This window comes from Neofelis nebulosa, chromosome X (genome assembly GCF_028018385.1).
Source record: "Neofelis nebulosa isolate mNeoNeb1 chromosome X, mNeoNeb1.pri, whole genome shotgun sequence".
Taxonomy (NCBI): Eukaryota; Metazoa; Chordata; class Mammalia; order Carnivora; family Felidae; genus Neofelis; species Neofelis nebulosa.
Window position 1 is genome coordinate 98,299,936 of NC_080800.1, and position 18,143 is coordinate 98,318,078.

General features: G+C 42.6%; 1 protein-coding gene across 3 annotated transcripts; it reads right to left on the reverse strand.

Moving 5' to 3' along the window:
- Positions 1–646: 646 nt before the first annotated feature.
- Positions 647–16,533, reverse strand: UPF3B (UPF3B regulator of nonsense mediated mRNA decay). 3 transcript variants are annotated; one of them, XM_058712447.1, is made up of 11 exons: positions 16,137–16,531; positions 15,074–15,180; positions 14,802–14,908; positions 11,052–11,150; positions 9,201–9,311; positions 8,151–8,194; positions 7,473–7,655; positions 7,031–7,069; positions 4,994–5,154; positions 4,357–4,657; positions 647–1,681 (listed from the first exon to the last, which is right to left on the reverse strand). In XM_058712447.1, exons 1-11 carry the CDS (start codon positions 16,290–16,292, stop codon positions 1,532–1,534), a joined length of 1,458 nt encoding a protein of 485 aa, XP_058568430.1. In that variant the 5' UTR covers positions 16,293–16,531; the 3' UTR covers positions 647–1,531. The 3 variants fall into 3 exon arrangements, with proteins under 3 accessions (XP_058568430.1, XP_058568431.1, XP_058568434.1); XM_058712451.1 differs by having other exon boundaries at positions 1,568–1,681; positions 4,295–4,657; positions 16,137–16,533; XM_058712448.1 differs by lacking the exon at positions 7,031–7,069 and having other exon boundaries at positions 16,137–16,529.
- Positions 16,534–18,143: the final 1,610 nt, after the last annotated feature.

Here is an 18,143-nt window from a genome sequence, read left to right on the forward strand (position 1 = left end):
AAAATAATTAAAAAAAAAAAAAAATGAATTCCAAACCTGTATCTCCAGCCCAAATCTCTTCTCTGAGCTCCAAGGTCCATTTATCCAGCTGCCCCCATCTCTATTTCCTACACGCCACTCACCCCTCACTATAACATGGTTTCTGCCCCCATCAGTTCACCGGTGACCTCAATACCGCCAAGCGCAACGAGCACCTTTCTTGACTTCCATCACCGCCACGCGGCACGGAACAGCGGCAGCCACTCTCTCTGACGGTCTCCCTGCCCGTATTTGGGTGCTGTCTCCCAGTTGAGGAGCATTCCCTTCCGGGAACCTTTGATGGCTCCTCCTCTTTCCCTGCTTCTTGGGAAACTTTCTCAAAGCCGAGGAAAACATGAAGCGGTGACTTCGGTAACGGCAGAGCGACGCCACCTTAGGGGAGGCTGGCAGGATGCCGTCCGGACATTCCGGTTCTTGAGGAACAAGAGTAGTGAACCATGACTTGATCTCGGTGGGCAAAACAAAGGCCTAACGCTGGCGAAGGCAGAAGCGAATATCGCTCGTCCCCCTTCAAAATTCCCGAGAGGTGAGTTCAGTATCAAAAGCCTCATCTCTCCAAATTAATAGCTAGTTAGTAAAGGTAATAAAAAAAAAACCCACTTAGCTGCATACTTGAGTGATATTGGTATTTATTGACATCAATGCAAAACAAGCTAGGACTAAAAGTAGCTATTTGACAGGAACAGAAATTGGTGCAGTTTCCTTCCTGGAGAGGGTCTGCCCTCAGATCATCGGACCTAAGATAAAACAAAGACTGGATTGTCAAGAACCGAACACAGGTTAAATTTTACTCATTAATATCAAAATCGCTAAAGGCAAAAAGGAGAGGTTTAAAAATATTCTTGGCGCTAAGCTCACATAAGCAAATAAAAAACTACAACTAATCCCAAAACTTCAGGACCCAGGATATAGACACGACATAATTAAGTTTTTGCACAGGCGCAAACGTGTTATACCCTTCACTGTCCTTGTACTACAATTACATGCTCGTTGCGTCTACGCTACACGGTCAACAGTTATCACCAACAATGAATGTAATTAGATCTGAACAAGACTTCACAGTGACTCTGTTCCACTCGGATTCAGAAAAGTTCAATCCAGGGTTTGACCAAAACCTTTGATTACAGAACGAGCTGTCTTTTTTGACTCTCCTCGTGTCGCACCTAATTAACTCCTCACTGGACATTTCCTGCCTGCAAACCGCACTGCGTGGCCCCTCCCTCATCTTTGACACTTTAAAATGACTTTGTAGGAACTGCATAAGAAAGTGAAATTGTATTTCCAACCTGAACCTGCAACCGGGCTCCTGCTCGGACGCAAAAAAAAAAAGAAAAAAAAAAAAAAAAGAACATACTCCTCTGCAGTGTACCTCACCAGCCCAGTGATCCCTTCCTCTGTCTCTATTCCTTTGCCCTGAAGGCACTTCTGGATTGCTTAATACATGCTCTTTGGCTGCCTAGACAGTCAGGACACCTAAGGCCGTTTGGACTTATCACTCCTCTCCTCCTTCTTTCCTATGGCTAATACCACTTTCCTGCTTCTTTTCTAGCGCCGCATCTCCAGACTTGGTGCCGTCATCAGGCGGACAGAGTCGGTTTCGGCTTCGAGCTCCTGGCTGGTAAAGCTGCATTGCCGGGCGATCCTGAAGTAAAATGAAACGTTAATGTCACGACATCGCCGCCAGACATTCCCAGGGGGTCTTCGGAGTCACGAATTATAGGTTGGTATGTACCCCGAAAACAACCCCTACGAGACCAGAAACGTGAGGGCACAGGACACGACAGTGTTGATGGTTAACTTGCTTTTAACCTCCCGCCTCCTTTCCCCTCTCTCCAAAGAAAAGCAACCGTTTATTAAGTATTATTGTGTACGCTGAGGGTAAGTTTCCGATAAGTCTAATTTTTATAACCATCTCAAGATGAGCTGAATTAGCTTGAATTTTCTTTACTTAGAAACCTCAGCCATTGCCTATCTCTCCTCCTCATCTGTAAATGGACTTTAACATTCGCTACCACATAGCAAAGTTTTAGGAGGAAAACCAAAATGAAGAAGGCAAAGCCTTGGGGCGCCTGCGTGGCTCAGTCGGTTAGGTGTCTGACTGGATTTCGGCTCAGGTCCTGATCTCACAGTTCGTGAGTTCTAGACCCACGGTAGACAGGCTATCAGCACACAGTCTGCTTGGGATATTCTCTCTCTCTCTCTCTCTCTCTCTCAAATAAATAAAAACCTTAAAAAAAAACAATGCAAAGTCTTAGTGAAGACCCCCCTGAAATTACGAGCTTATATCCCATGCAACTTGCCACAAAGCATGGCTATTTCTTAATTCACGTATGACAGTTTAACACCCCAGCTTGAGACTCTCTAGGTGGCTCTTTCGATCTCCAATTCCTAATAAGCCTCAACAAAGTCATCATGTACCTCTCGGTTCAAGTCATGCGTGTGGTTTATGATAGTGTGATCCTGGAAAACTTAGATGTATAGGTCCTTTTTAGAACTCAACAAAAAGATTACATGAGCCTTCCTTACCCTTTCTCCCTGGTGTCTGAAAGCTAGCCTTAAAGCATTAGTCTCAACTGAATAATTCCAGCAAAATGTCTCAATATTTTTATAAGATGAGATGTTAAAACAGATAAAGACTCCTGCACAGTATTTGAAGAAACGGATGATGGGGCTCCCGCTGTGCAAAGATGGGACAATTTAAACGTCAACAAGGATGATAACTGATAAAAGCAAGTTGAAATCCATCAAATATTTCTAAATCCACAAGTTCTTATGACAAGGCAAAACTCACGATGACCTAGAAGTTGCTGGGACCCCAACTCATTACTCTGAATGCCGGTGCATAAAGGGAAAGGATCAAGTGTCTATCTTGCCTTTCCTGGATAAACTGAATTTCAGGCCAAAAATGTTTAGAATACATGGGTCAGGCTTACAATACCTGAACCTACTGATTGGTTGTTTGTTCAACTTTTTCACCCTGAGAAATTTTAAATCTATAGAAATGTTGCAAAACCTGCATAGTGAACACCTAGTACCCTTCTCCTGGGTTCGCAATTATGAACGTTTTGTCACGTGCTTTTTCAGCCTCTAGTACGCATTGTTTTCCATTTGAAAGTAAGTTGCACACATCATGACCCTTCATCCCTAAATATTTCAGCTTGTATACCCTAAGAACAAGGACATCCTATTCCATAACCACAATGCAATTGCTATTGATTGATCATAGCATTACACTAATGGGGCGCCCGGGCATCACGTTTCCTGACATCATACAATAGGAAGTACACAACACCCGTCTATGAAGTATTCTTTTTTTTTTTTTTTTTAAATTATCTTATTTTTAAGTAACCTCTATATGCAACACGGGGCTCGAACCCACAACCCCGAGATCAAGAGTCGCGTGCTCTACCGACCGAGCCAGCCAGGCGCCCCTCCATCTATGAAGTGTTCTCGCCAAAAATTGAGCCTGAATATATTCAGGCCTGTGGGTGAGGAGCCGCCTGTTTTCATGAACAGAGTGTGGCACACAGCCGTACTCACTCTTTTCATATTCTCTATACCTGCTTTCCTACGGAGCTTAGTGGTTGTGATAGAGACCATATGGCCCACAAGGCCTACAGTGCTTACCATCTGGCCCTTTACAGAAAAAAAATCGGCCGACCCCTGTTTTTCAAGATAGAACTACCAGTTTTCAAGGAAACGTAGAAGATAGACCATTTAGAGCTGAGAGTTCCACAGGACAAAGTGGTTTCTGCAGCAAATAAAGGGCAGGAAAACAGAAGGAGGGGGGTTTAGGTTAAAAGAGACCTAAGGACACAATACAATTGGTGGACCTTGCTTGGAGCCTACCAAGAAGTTACTAATGAGGCGAGTGGGAAAAACGCAGTAGGTAGGGCGCTGAGGACTTACTAGTGTGTGTTGGGGGGGGGGGTGGGGTTGGTGTGAAAATGCTACCGGGGTTCTATGAAGAAAAAGAATCTCTGTCTCTAATATCGACGTATTTAAAGAAGAAATTCTGTGTCTAAGATCTGCTTGACAAGCATCAGTAGGGGCAGGGATGGGGTAGAGTAGAAAGCCTGGCCGGGAGCCGGTAACTGCTGAAGCGTGTGTCTTGTTCTTCTCTGTTCTACTGTTGTGTGTGTCTGAAATGCCTACAAGAAGTTAATCAAAGGACCGCACCGAGACCGAAAAAAGGTTGCAGACAGTTAAAGATCCCCTGTAAAAAGTCTGCCACACACAGCGAGCTGGCCCTCGCCTCTACACGTGCGAGAGGAGAGCAAAAGTCCTCATGGAAACAAACAGAACAAAAAGCACCACCTTGTTTCTTATGCGATCTCTCTTAACCACTTCCTCTTTCTTTTCAGTTTTTTCGGAGCTGCCTACGGATTCGGTACTTTCCGGCTTCTTTCCTTTGTCCCGAACCGCTTCTTTCTCTTTTTTCATTTCCTCTTCCTTCCTCTTAAAAGCCTTCTCCTTCTCATAACGCTCCTTCTGCCTGCGGCGCTCCTCTTCCTGCCGCTTCAGCCTCTCCCTCTCCCGCAGGAGGCGCTCTTGGTCCCGCTCGTAGTCCCGCTCCCGCTCCCGCTCCCGGTAGTCTCGGCCGCCCTCGTCTTCGGGCCTGCGTGGGGAACAGATCTCAGATGGCACCTCCAAACGCCGCCTGCTCCCTGTGGCCTGCTCCCGTGCACGGAGGCGCTCCGGTTAGGACGCGGCCACGACAGGTGACCTTGTGCTTTTGGAGCAGGGTGAAAAAACGCGAGCGTTTTGAAAACCAGTAACAAAACCCAAAGGTTCGTTCGCCCAGACAGACTAAGATGCTAGAATATCTGAAACCTTTCCTCCTCATCCCCTGTACTCCCGCCCCCCTTCGGGCACCAGCCAGGACACAGCGGTAAAACTGGCACGTTGAAACAGGCTGAAAACGGAGTGTCCCAAGGAGCCCTCCGCCACTGACCTCTTAGGCTTTTCGTCTTTAGGCTCGCCGTCAGAGCGCTTGGGCAGTGTACAACTTTGCCCGCTGGCTCTTTCATCGTTCAGATTCTCTTTGTCTAGTTTCTTGGCTTTTTCTCTTTTGTCTAATTCTTTTTCATCTCCCTTTTCTGGCTTCTTGAGTAGCTTTAAAGAGAACAAATGTATTCTTATTTTCAAGGGTAGGACATTCTCTTCTGATTCTACCCGAGAAAACAATATTTCAAGTGTTTTAAATTTAGGCTATAGGAGGCCTTTTTCTGCAGCTACTCTTAAACTTCCAGGTTAAGAACTAGTGCACGGAGAGCAGTAATTGACTAAAAGGATGCTATGAACGTGGAAAGTGTTATCCACTCCAGGTGGTTTAATCACTTGTGGCAATAGGATCAAGACTCCTTTGGCTTGAAATGGGTCAACCTTTTAGTGAAACAGTGCACACTTCCAAGTATGCCTTCTGTAGCCAGCTAGCATACTGATGTAGCTTGATGGGAAAATAGGCCACAAATCGAAGATGCCGGGCAGATCATTACTGTTGGACAGTAATGTTGGACAGCCGTTTGCCTGTCGTGCTTGGAGTGACCGATACCTTTGTCACCAAAGGAGGGATCCATTGCAAGAATAATTCTGCCTTGAGCCTGAGAATAACACACTTATGATGGTACGATCAAACATAATTTTCATCATTTGATTTAAAAATCCAAAGGCCTCACAGAACGGTGAGGTTCTGTCTCTACGGAGTAGGAACTCTGCTCAATGTCACATATATATACATACACATGCATATATATGACACGCATATATATGACAAAACGCAGTTCCAAAATAAACGTGCCTTATGACGTCCAAATTGCTAACAAAACAGTCTCTTTCTCCCATCGCTGCCACAAACCTCTCTAGAATATCCCCAAGTGTTGGATATTCAGAGTGATTCTTAGGCAGAATAGAAGAATTTCGAGTCTCAGAGCGAAGGCATCATACAAAGGTTCATCTCAGGGTGAAGGCATCACACGAGTCAGCAAGCAAGAGGCAAAGCACCACAAGAAAGACTTGAGCATGAAGGCCTGCAGCACGTAGCCACGGCAAATGGCCAGTCGAAACTGGACGCTACGGAGCATCGATGTAGTGAGGATACCACGTGCAGGTTTCATTGGAAGTGTTCTTATTTTTTCTAATGAACATCTTTGTTAGAAGCCAGGATGTTCATTACTCTATTAAGAACAATCGTGAAAGTTTCTAGTATGGCTGGCTCAACCTTCTGCCTTGCTGATAGGAACAGCAAGTCAGGTCACTTGTGCCACGGCAGACAGAGAGAGAGAGATCGCTAGAAAGAATTAAGATGGGAATCTCCCCACCCTGCGGCCCAAGCTCCTTTTCGCCTGTAACGAGCCCAGGAGAGACTTGGGGGAACACGCTCTGGCCATAAACTGCTTCATTTTGAGGAGGTAAGAGGAGGAGACCCTGCCACCATCTCTGTGAGATTTTCCCTTTCTCCGAAGGACTAGGCAGTACTTCCCCAGGAAGTTTGCTGGAAGCAAGAGCTGCCTCAGCCATGCCCTCAGAAGGGAAGCGGTAAGGCTGGGAGCTTTCTACAAGCTCGCCTCTTCCTAGGTGCGATGCGTTCATCACAATCAGCTGCTCCCAGATCCCCAGGCAGATGAGAGACGGTAACGGGGAGAATCATGTGAAAGGGAAGCGTGTAACACAGGCTATATTTATCCCTAATACTCCCACAAGGCAGCCCGTTAGGAGAGGCATATGGAAAGAAAGAGCGATTTAGGCATGGTTGTCCTCTAGCCGTAGATTGTTAAAGCTTCCGGGTACCCAGCGGAGCAGCAGGAAGTCATTGGGGCTTCCTTCTAAGGTAGGAATTGAAAATGGCTCAGATTTCAAGAAGACTCAAGTCAGTTGGAAGGAGTTTTCTACAGGTATCACTACCACCACCACCAAAAGGACTTATTATGAACTAAGACCTGTGTGTGTGACATGATACTAGGTGCTCTGTATCATGTACTTGGGTCCTTACATTTTTCTGATTCACAGCTTGTAACAGAAACCTGTGTACCTGAAGACAGTGGAAAACAAACAGATGAGGCAACTTCATGTATCAAATATGAAGGAAAAGCTGAATAAAACCCGTAATTCATGCCAGCCAGCCCTAAGCCCTTACTTATGAAGAACTGAGAATAATAATCCAAACATTGAACATTTTCTGTGACAAAAATAACAGATCTTCATGAAAAAATATCATGTAAATTACTTAATTCTTTTAGATTATCTTGAATTTTTAAAAACAATACCATTCGCATCATAGGAAGGATTTCTATTGGTTCACCTCCTCCCCCCCCCCCACAAAGACAAAAACAAATTTAAAAAAATTATGTTTACAACAGCACAAGATGCATGCATATCTAAAGAAGTACATGCAATTTTTAGCAACATGCAGTCAGTTCACATCATTTTCATACCTTTATCTTTGGTTCGTCCTTTAATTTGTCCCTTTCTGGAACTCTGTCTATCTTCTTTAGCTTTTCTATATCTTTCCTTTTTCGTTTTTCTTCTTCCTTCCACTTCCTCCTCTCTTCTTCTCTTTGCCTTTTTCTTTCTATTTCTCGCCTCCTTCTTTCTTCTCTTTTTTCTTCTCTCATTCTCTGGAAAGAAACATCCACATAAGCCTTCCAACAAAGTAATCATCGCCAAAAACCTAATCCAAAAGTTATGGCGGGCACCCACTAGACGGGATTGTCTTTCCTTCCTACTTTCTACAAAGTGGCTGCTACCTACTTTCTACCTCTTTAACCCCCTCGCCACCCCAATGAGAATCTGAGAACAAAGACCAGGGCCTGCCAGTATCAGAGTCTCCCCACTGTTGCCTACATGCCGTATTTCCAGAGGCTTTTAGAAAACCAAGGGAGTGTCTCTGGAATAAGCTAAAGACTCTCTGGGTTTGCAGAGCGCATCCTTGGCCCAACAACACGAAGGAGAGGGCCTGAGGGTGAGGCCAATGAGCCGCATCTTTCAAAGAATCACGGTAGAAAAGGTAGCTGTTTCTCCACTAGGATCCCAATTCAATGCTTGTATGCTTATGGACTACGAACGAGTGAAAATATAAAGTATCGAGAGAACTATAAAAACAAAAGGTTTACCTGCTTGTTTTTCAGGAAGCTCAAAAGTGGGGTTGTCTTTTTAGCTACATAAATGTAAACAGATTATTAATAATACTTATCAACCCCTAGAAAGGATTCCATTTTCTGACATTCCCTGCCAACCACCCAAGGTGGGAAAACTATACCCCTTAAAACAGTTCACGAGTACATTATCAGAAAAGAGTTTTACGGTAGTTTACTTCAATTCTGAAGGTTTGAAATACTTTTTTCAAAAGTGAAGAAATCCAAATTCAAGCAGTTTTTTTAACAGACTAATTCCCAGTGTCAGTGAGAATTAAGTGCAAAGGGTAGTCTCTTGTTTCAGACGGCAATATAAATTTGTTCAACTGGGAAGAAACTGGGGGAAGGCGCTAAAAATATCTCATCTTTTTGTCCCCATAATTCCACTTCCAGGAATTTATTCTAAGGAAATTATCAGAGATGGGCTTAGACTCTGCATCCATTAATGAGATCCATTTTAGAAAAATAATTTAATTTCCAATATCCTGAACAATGCTATCTAGCCTTGTAGTTAGCATTTTTGAAAGCCTACTTCCTTTGGATAAATTCCTAGGAGTGGAAATCGTGGGTCAGGGGCTATGCTTATGTTTGGAGCTGAGAGAGGAGTGACAATTTACTGCTAGGGCCAACGTCCAAACTAGAATTTCTCAAGGAGTTTTCAATTTGGCAGTAACTGACTTCATTTTTTGATATTTGCAGTTCACATGTTTTTCGGGAATGGGAGCTGCTTGGTACCAGAAAATACCAATTGATCTTCAAAGGCTTGCCGACGTCAAAACGTCCCATGAGTCTTCAAACTTTTTCTGCTTATATTTATGTGGCATTAAAATAGGTCACGGAGCATTTTTCCCATCTTATCAATGCATTTACATAATCCTGTGAGGCAGGTATTATCGTCTGCACTTTATAGCACAGAGGCTCAGAGAAGTTAGGGCCTTCCCCCTGGTCACACAGCTAGCAAGTGACAGAAGTAGGAGTCAGGTCTTCTGATGAAAAAGCCGTTGCCCTTAATTCCTGTTGCCCACTTACCTATTAATTCTCTATTTTTTGCTTCTATTTCCTCTAGCAGTGTCTCTGGAGTAGATGTCATTTTCTCATTATCTGCAGCATAACTTTCCAAAAATTTCCTATATTCTGGATCTAAATAATTGTTTCGGTAAACAGAAAATATAGCAGACTTTAAAAAAAAACTTTCTACATCATGGAAGATTAAAAATAAACCTAAACATACCCACTAGACCATTTAGGGCTTTATTGGCCTATTACTCTCTTTATTGGCCTATTCCCTATACTCACTAAGGGAGTCTGGTACGACATCAAGTCAGGGATAAGCAGACACCACACGTTGTAACAGAACCTCCAGGCATGTTAAGTAGTTTGCTTTTAAAAGTCACTGTCCACCTAATCCAGACTCACACTTACGTGAGAACTGCAAGTTGTCGTTATGGGACCTTCACAGTATTACAGATGGCACGTAAGCAATTCCTGTATGGGCATCCCTCACTTTAAGTAAACCCAACACGGGGTGCCTGGGTGGCTCAGTCGGTTAAGCGGCTGGCTTCGGCTCAGGTCACGACCTCACCGTTCCCGAGTTCGAGCCCCACATCGGGCTCTGTGCTGACAGCTCAGAGCCTGTTTCAGATTCTGTTGTCTCCCTCTCTGTCTCTGCCCCTCCCCTGCTCGTGCTCTGTGTCTCTCAAAAATAAATACACATTAAGTAAACCCAACATATTGAGGGGGGATGTCCTAGATGTTGCACTGGAGCTGATGATTCCTGGAGTCTTCTCGACGCATCTGACATCAGAAAGGGTAACACATTGGCGTCATCCCATTGCTGGTATTTGGAGTTTCTGTGCGCTGTGGGGCATGTCACTTGATCTAGTCTTCCAGATCCGAATCTATGATATAATCAGTCACTAGCTGTGTGTTGAATCTTTTCTGTTTTCTTTATAATACCCACTATAATAATAAGTAATGGAAATCAAACTAGAGGATTCCAAAATATCAGATATAAAATGTTACAGCTAAGTCCATATCCAACATAACATTACACAGAGCTCAAAATCTGGATCCAGTTTACCTTACGTGGCAATTATTCCAGTTTTTCAGTTCCCGTATTCCAGTTCAATGTAATTACTATGTGTGCAGTTAACTGCATATTCAAAGCCTAGGAAAATAGGACTAGCCACTTCCACTACTTTAGGTTATGTTCCTCAAGTACAGAAAACTTTCCATCCCAGCTCTCAATGATAAACCTTCCCTCTCTATAAAAATGGAAACCAAAAGAAATAAATAAGGGGCGCCTGGGTGGCTCAGTCGGTTGAGCGTCCGGCTTCGGCTCAGGTCATGATCTCACGGCTCGTGGGTTCGAGCCCCATGTCGGGCTCTGTGCTGTCAGCTCAGAGCCTGGAGCCTGCTTCAGATTCTGGGTCTCTGTCCCTCTCTGCCCCTCTCCCACTCATGCTGTCTCTCTCTGTCTCTCAAAAATAAAAATAAACGTTAAAAAATATATAAATAAATAAATAATCATCATCCTAAAATACATTGAGACCTCCAAGAGTTGTACTTTGATACATCTGATTTTTCACCATTGTCTTCCAGTCAACAAACCAAAGGTAATTTACCGCTCGACAGTCAATGCTATATCGCTTGATGGTGAAGGAATGAGATGGCACCAGCCAAAGAGTGGGAACTCTACAGGAAACCCACTTCTATTCCGACAATTAAGCAAAGCTTTCACCAGTGACTTACATTTCTCACAAACTTTATTCTGTGTGTTTTCCTATTTAAAAGACTGGAATCCAATTAATTCCCACAAAGGTAGTCATTTTTTTAAAAAACCCAGGGCAATAGCATTACATAACTAGAGCTATACTGTACCATCATCGATAGTCCCAACTTTGGTATCTCTTTTCTTAGTCTTCTTTTTTGCAGCTTTTTGAAAAGGTGCAAATTCTACTATGGCAGGATATTCCTGACCTGTTTAGAAAAAAATACCACACTTGCTATAACAACAAAAAAGCCAAAAGTGGATACAAGAGTCAACCCACCATTCTCTAGGCCTCCTTTGACAGCAGTCAACTGAATAGGGCCCCTCAATGGGAATAAATCACAAGGGCACAAATCACATGGGCACAACTAAAATCAGTATGTTACCAAAGGAGCCCCAATTTCACACTGATAACATAACGAAAAGATATGGCAGGGAAGTAAAATAATCATTTAACTTCAACTTTTAAAGTGTGATATTTTGATATGAGGGGGAAAAAATCTATAAATCAATGTTCATTTAAAACATACATCAGAGGGGCGCCTGGGTGGCTCAGTCGGTTCAGTGTCCGACTTTGGATCAGGTCATGATCTCACAGTTCGTGAGTTCAGGCCCTGCATTGGGCTCTGTGCCGACAGCTTGGAGCCTGGAGCCTGCTTTGGATTCTGCTCCTTCCCCACTCATGCTCTCTCAAAAAAGAAACATTTAAAAATATTTTTTAAAATGCATCAGGAATCTCTAGAATAGGCAAATCTGTAGAGATACAAAGAAGATTAGTGGCCACCTAGAGCTGGGGCATAGTTGGGGGAGAATGGAGAGTGAGAGCTAATGAATACGGGGTTTCTCTTTGGAGAGCGAAATGTATTCTAAGATCAGATTGTGGTGATGGCTGCACAACTCTGTGAATATACTAAAACCCACTGAACTGTACACTTTAAGAGGGTGACTTTTATGGCATATGAATTATAGCTCAATAAAGCTGTTATAAAAAATATGCCAGGAGACAGCAAAAGCACAGTCAATAAAAGTGAAAAATCGATAACTGAACTACATCAAAATTAAAAACTTTTGTTTATCTAAGGGACAAGTTAGAGTACAAAGGCAACCCACAGGATGGGAGAAAATATTTGTAAATCATACATCTGATAAGGGGTCAATATATACAAAATATATAAATAACTCCTACAACTCCCCAGCAACAAAAAACCCAATTGAAAAATGTTCAAAGGACTTGAATAGACATTTCTACAGAGGTGATATATAAATGCCTAACAAGCATATGAAAAGATTAAAATATTACCTCACTGATCATTAGGGAAATGCAAATCAAAACCACAATGAGCGATCACCTCACACCTATTAGAAAGGTAGCTACTAAAGAAAAAAAAAACAAAACCACAGAGACTAACAAGTGTTGACAAAGACATGAAGAAATTAGAACCCTCGTGCATTACTGGTAGGAACACAAAATGGTGCGGTTGTTATGGAAAACAATATGGTGGCTCCTCCAAAAAATTAAAACTAGAATTACCATATGACCCAGCAACTCCACCTTCAGGTATATATTCAAAAGAAGCGAAAGCAGAGACTTGCGTAGATATTTGTACACCCACGTTCATGGGAGCATTATTCGCAATAGCCAAAAGGTGGGAGCAACCCAAATGTCCTCCAACGGAGAAATGGTTAAGCAAAATGTAGTATTTACATACAATGGAATATTACTTAGGCTTAAAAAGGAGTTTCTGACCCACCCTACATGGCTCAACCTTGAGAACATTATGCTAAATAAACAAGCCAATCACAGAAAGTCAGACACTATGTGGTTCCACTCATATGAGGTACCTAGAATGGCCAACTTTATGGAGACAGAATGATGGCTCATAGAGGTAGAATGATAGTTGCCAGAGGCTGGGGGGGAGGAAGAAATGGGGATTTATTGTTTAATGGGTATAGAGTTCCAGTCCTGCAAGATAAACAGGTTCTAGGAATTGGTTGCACAGTGTGAATGTACTCAACTGAACTGTAGAATTCAAATGGTTAAGATGGTAAATTTTGTATATTTTACCACAATTTTTAAAAAATGTGTATGAAAAAAAAGGAATGAGGTAATGATTATAGGCTACAACATGGATGAACCTTGCAAACATGTTAAGTAAAAGAAGCAGTCACAAAGGCTACATATTGTATAAATCTGTTTCTAGGAAATATCTACAGGAGGAAGGAGGGGAGATGACTAATGGTTATAGGATTCTTTTTGGAGTAATAAAAACATTCTGGAATTACATCGTGGTGATGGTTGTACAACTTTGTGAATATACTAAAAACCATGGAATTTTATGGTATGTGAATTGTATCTCAGTAAAAAAATACCCAAGTGACTGCTGGAAAAAGAAAATACACCAGACCCCTGTTATAGAATGATGTCATAAAGGGTATAAAATACTATCATTGGCATGTAGACATAAGCCAGAATATAATAAATAGAAATGACCAGAGGGCATCACAAAGAAGTCAGGGAGGAAGCATGATTTTGGAAATCCTACTGAATACAGAATCAGATTAGTTTATTAACTGATATATTTGAGAAGGAATAAATAAATCAGACTAAAGCAGAAGGAATTGTGGAAGAGAGGCTGAAAAATCAAAAAAACAAACAAAAACCCCAGAAGTGAGGCCAGCCTATGAAGGACCCTGACTACCAGGCTATAGAATTTGGACTCCCCCCCCCGCCCCCCATAACTGCTGTCTTAAATCACTATTTTCAAAAACATTAATTTCATGGCAGTGTAACAGACTGACTTATACAGAAATGAAAAAAAAGGAAAATTCTGTAAGTTTAAAGACAATGGGTTGTCTAAGCGTTGGGAGGCAAGGACACAGTGTGAAAAGTATTAATGAGTAGATGAACGAGACATTAAAAAATAAACTGGAAAAATTCATCCCTTGTTTAAATATAAGGGATAAAAAAAGAGAGGAAAAAAGTTAAACATAACTCAGGTTTCCAGGAAAACATTGCTATCTAGTGGAATAAAGTTGGGAGTGGAGAAGTAGTGGTTTCAGGGGTCTGTGGGGGCACGGGGATTAATAAAATCTGGTGAAACACAGTGGAAATCCTTCAACTTTTCCTGGCATGTTCCCTCACAAAGATTTCATTTTTACCAACTCTGAAGTAATACTGAAAAACGGTCCAACAAAAAGATACTTTGCTTGCCTATAATAGTTACAAGACAAAAAAGGAAGTGGGAAATAGCAGCTTGGATATCCTCTAGCTACAATGTTGCAAGTGGCAGATAATAAAGAGAGTTAAGGCAGAAGTTTTTCTTCCCTATAGAATCCTGGATACAAAGTGGGAGATCATGAAGTTGGATGTTTTAAGCACAAATACGAATCGGAACGTTGAACAGTGTTCCCAACTGGGAATTACTGGCTTAAAGGATTTAACCTAAATCAATCAATGTTGGTCCTTGAAGTGAGATGACAAGTAAATATTTAAAATTTGTTGTACAAGTTTAAAGAGCCGTTTATCAGTATTGCTGCTGAAGCTGGTAAATAGAACAACAGATCGCCTAATCCAGGGCGAAAAAAATTGGCCACAGGAAGAGAAAACAGTGGCAATTTCATTCAGTCGGTCAAACTACAGAAATAACAGGTTAATAAAAATATCCAAGGGCTGTGAAAAGTCACACATCTATTTATAAGACTGCAATAAGCTTAGTAAATGTGTAAAACTCTTTAGAGGCTGCACATTTTATCACCGAGTTTTAGAAAAGCTATGAAGGCACTGAGAAAACACTGTGATACACACATTGTCTTAAACATACAAATGACAAAGAAACTCCCCTTCAGTTACAAGGACTCACCTTTATTGTCAAGGAATACATAACCATCAAAGCGATCCCTGAACAAAATAATGTCCTCTTGGTTTTTAAAGTTGATGTATGCTCTGGCATACATATGAGGATACAGACTGCAGAGAGGAAAGCAATTATGTAAATGTGCTTGCAGGTGTCTGAATTACAAGTATGCATATATTAAAGAGACAGGCTCAAAAATCAAATGGAAACAGTAGGGTAAAAAAGAATGAAAGAAAAATTTTCATTTACCCCCGCCCTCTTTTATTTATTCATTTTACCTAGTATCATTAGAAAAAAACTCAAAATAATCATGCTCCGGCATAGGCTGAAGATGTTCCTGAAGCTGCTCCTTGGTCAAAGTGGGAGGTAATCTCCGAATGACCACCTTAAGAAACGAACAAGGAAAATGAAATTAGTACAAATCCATTTCCTGTCATACCTGAAAGAATCACCATCCCTGAAAAAAAGTTGGTCTTTAAAGGATGAGCTCACATATTAAAAACCCAGTAGAAAATTATTCTAATGTTCAGAATTAGTCAAGACTAATCTTGACTAACGTTTTGTTTTTGGTTTTTTTTGTTTGTTTGTTTGGTTTTTATTACAAACTCTTGAAATAAGAACAGCAGAGAGCAAGGAAAATCTTAGGTTCTGTTAAACAGAACCCAGCCGTTTACCAGGTTTTTGCATCATTTTCTATCACCCATTTTTCGACAGATGTAGTAACAAGAAATTAATAGGCCAATCCTGGTCTTTTGTGGGTACCATGAACATTTGACTTATGATCCTCTTACCACAGCCAACATATCCTAAAACAGAATCCTTCCGCATTCAGCATAGAGAATTCAAAACGCTAAGGAATACCAAAAGTTCCTTACTGCTCCCAAAATAAGATGAACCCGCCTCGCCCCCCCCCCCCCCCCCGACCATGAATCCCCCCACTCCCGCTCAACTCGCCTCCATTACTACTCTGGTCACAAACTACTCCCACCCCCGATGGCCCCTTCACTATTTAACAATCCACCCCCCCACCCCCACCCCCATTAACCTTCTAATTCCTCATTCTCTTTACTATCGATCCCTCTTGCACTCTTCTCACAGCTCGGATTTCCACCTTCTCATCTAGGAATCCCTCCCTTTTCCCTCACTCGTACCCCGGGGCTTGGCCGACAGGGGCTCCCTCGATCTCGGGCGAGTGGATGAAGACTAGGTGACGCGATTTTCACTCAGGTAAAGAAACAGAGGGGCAGACTGGGAGGGGAAAGAGGGCGGCCCCACTCCCAACCATCCTCGCGGGTGGCGGACCCGTCCCGCCCTCTCCCGGGCCAACAGCCGGCCAGGCACCTTGCTCAGCGCCTCCTTCTTCTCCTTATTTCGATCCTGCTTATCTTCCCCTTTGGCGCTGTCCCCCGAAGCTCCACCGCTGCTGCCCGTGGCCCCCGGGGGAGTCAACAGGGTTACTCGTTTCTCTTTAGGCCTGTGATCCTTCTCCTCCTTCATGGCCACGGCTTCGCTCCTGAGAACCGCAGCTCGGCCTAAACGCCGCTACGCCGGGCACCTACGACGCCCGGCCCACTCCCGTCTAGCTCCGCCCCCAACAAACGCCCCTAGTGATAAACCAGGCCCCGCGTTCCATTGGGCCCGGCCAGGATCTCGCGAGACTTCAGGGCGCCAGGCTTCCTTTGATAGAAAGGTCTTAGCACCTGGTCTTAACTTCCCGCCGGCGGAAGGTCCGCACAGCCCAATCCCCTGGTGGCCCAGACTCCCTCGGGGCCGCTCTTCGCACGTCATTAGCAACTCCGCCATCTTGGCTAGAACGACTCTTTCGAGGACTACAAATCCCGGCATACAACGCAGCTAGCTCCTCCTAGCCAGGCGTCTGGAGCCACAGATGGGTCAGTATTCCTATCTGTAAGTAAGTGGAATCTTGACTCTCGAAAGTTTAGTGTTTTTCAGGTCAAAAGATAGGTTCTGCAGGCTTCGTTTTCCTCCAGTAGCCCAATGTTATCCAAAGTTTATCTCACTGGGGGAGCGACTTGTGTTTTCTTTTTTTAGACTTGTATTTTCTATCATTCATTCTAAAGTGTACTCTGAGCAACTTTGGCATTTCCTTTCCTTACCCTGATTAGGATTCACAGATACTTAATGAACACTCACCGTTCACTGGTATTTAAAGGACTAATATGACCAAAATGTATGAGATTTGTTTCCCTTATCCTTTTTTAAGTAAAAGAATTCTCTCATGCTTCATGAAGAGAAAATAAAATAAAACCCACTTGCTTTACATGGGATTACGCTTTCTCCCGCTTTGAAAAAGGTCAATTATTCGCTTTTTATAATAGCCCCAAACTGGAGACGATCCAAATGTCTGCCAACTGGCGAACGAGCAAACAAAATGTGGCACATCCACAGAGTGAAATAATACTCAACAGTGAAAATGAACTGATAACGTCTGTCAACATGAATGAATCGCAGAATGATTATGCTGAGTGAAAAGACCCAGACGCAAAGAGAGTACAGGCTGTACAATCTCATTTATCGGAAATTTTAGGAAAGGTAAAACTATAGTGCTAGATGGCAGATCAATGATTGCTTGGGGATAGGGGTAGGGAGAAAGAATTGACCACAGAGAGACCCCAGGAAACATTTTGGAGTGATGAAAATGCTCTTTATCATGATTGTGCTGATGGTTACATGACTGCACGCATTTGTGTAAACTCGTTTAATTGTACACTTAAAATTGGCGGATATTATTTTCAGTAAGTTAAACTTCAATAAAGTTCAGCCCCCTCCAAATTTAAAAAAAAATGCAAAATTTGAAAAAAATGCAAAATTTGAAAAAAAATGCAAAATTTGAAAAATTTGAAATGCTCCCTAAATGAGAGAGCAATTGTATTTCATGAAACCAAAGATACCATTGACTCTAAGACCACCATTATTTTTTTTTTACATTTTTATTTATTTTTGAGAGACAGAGACAGAACACAAGTGGGGGAGGGGCAGAGAGAGAGAGAGACAGACAGACAGACAGAATCCGAAGCAGGCTCCAGGCTCCGAGCTGTCAGCACAAAGCCCGATGCGGGGCTCGAACTCACAAACTGTGAGATCGTGACCTGAGCTGAAGTCGGATGCTTAACCGACTGAGCCGCCCAGGCGCCCCCAAGACCATCATTATTTTATATACCAAGAAGGAAAAAAATGCTGCCAATTAAACTATGACACGATTCATCTGATTTCAGAGGTGTTAAAATGTGAAAAAAAAGTCAGAATCAATTGAATATATTATTTGTATGTTATGTGCAATTAAGGAAAAAGGAGGAGAAATGGGAGAGAAGGGAAAATGATAAGCTA